Source organism: Alligator sinensis, unplaced genomic scaffold (genome assembly GCF_000455745.1).
Source record: "Alligator sinensis unplaced genomic scaffold, ASM45574v1 scaffold335_1, whole genome shotgun sequence".
In the NCBI taxonomy this organism is placed as follows: domain Eukaryota; kingdom Metazoa; phylum Chordata; order Crocodylia; family Alligatoridae; genus Alligator; species Alligator sinensis.
In genome coordinates, this window is record NW_005842354.1 from 246,137 (window position 1) to 247,097 (window position 961).

General features: G+C 37.9%; 1 protein-coding gene across 1 annotated transcript in view; it reads left to right on the plus strand.

Annotated features, from left to right (window-relative positions):
• GPR45 (G protein-coupled receptor 45) overlaps positions 1–582 on the plus strand; it is a 26,151-nt gene extending 25,569 nt beyond the window's left edge. The window contains 1 exon segment of the mRNA XM_025210524.1: positions 1–582. This exon segment is cut by the window's left edge and continues 31 nt beyond it. Within this exon segment, the coding sequence (XP_025066309.1) occupies positions 1–221 (221 nt within the window). The 3' untranslated portion in view covers positions 222–582.
• Positions 583–961: the final 379 nt, after the last annotated feature.

Below are 961 nucleotides of genomic sequence, written 5' to 3' on the forward strand. Positions count from 1 at the left end.
CTTCTTTCTATGTCACCAGCACTTATATCCTGTGGCTAAGTTACCTCAAATCAGTGTTTAACCCTGTCATCTACTGCTGGAGGATCAAGAAATTCCGTGAGGCCTGCATGGAGTTCATGCCTAAAACATTCAAGGTCCTCCCTAAAGTGCCTGGACGAACAAAGAGGAGAATACAACCAAGTACAATATATGTTTGTAGTGAGAACCAGTCAGCTGTTTAGGAAGAGGCTATGGGGTGGAGGAGGAATCAGGAAAGGGTTGATTAAAATAGACAATACATTGTTTCTACTGCTTATTTTCTGCTTACATTACATATCTCTGGAACAATTACTCATTCTAGATTTTGTTTTATGTGTAAAGATTGTACTTGTAACTCTTCACTCTGTTTACAAGCCATTCATTATAACAGCTTCATTTTAACCCACTTGATGCAATAGTGCCAATGTAAAAAAAAAAATCACACTTGTAAACAAAAATAGTTTGGCTGCTACTGTGTTGTCACTATGTGGAAGCCTGTACCATCCTGTTTCTTTATATAGAACTATCATTTTCTTCACAGTTCAATTGAAAAAAAAATACAACAGCAAGAACAAAAATACAAGTCTCAAATCTGTACTGGCAAACTCTAGAACAAATGTTGAATTCTGATCATTACCAAACAAAACCCAGCCAAGTAGCAGAATTAAGGTTCCTTTCATCTTCCTGTTAATTTTCAGTGCATAGAACAACAGGGACAAGGTAGATATTCTTTAGGTGGGGTGGGGGGAACTGCAAATTTAGATCAAGGCTGAAAATAGATGTCTCCTTTGTGCCACCATGAAAATGGTTATGGTGATACAAAACTTGAATTTGTGCCCCTGGTTACACCACAAATGCTTAGAATTGTGAGTGCCACAATTTGTAGTAAGTTTGTGCCACTTTTCACAGTGGGCATATTTGTCTATGATGCACTTTCCCGCTG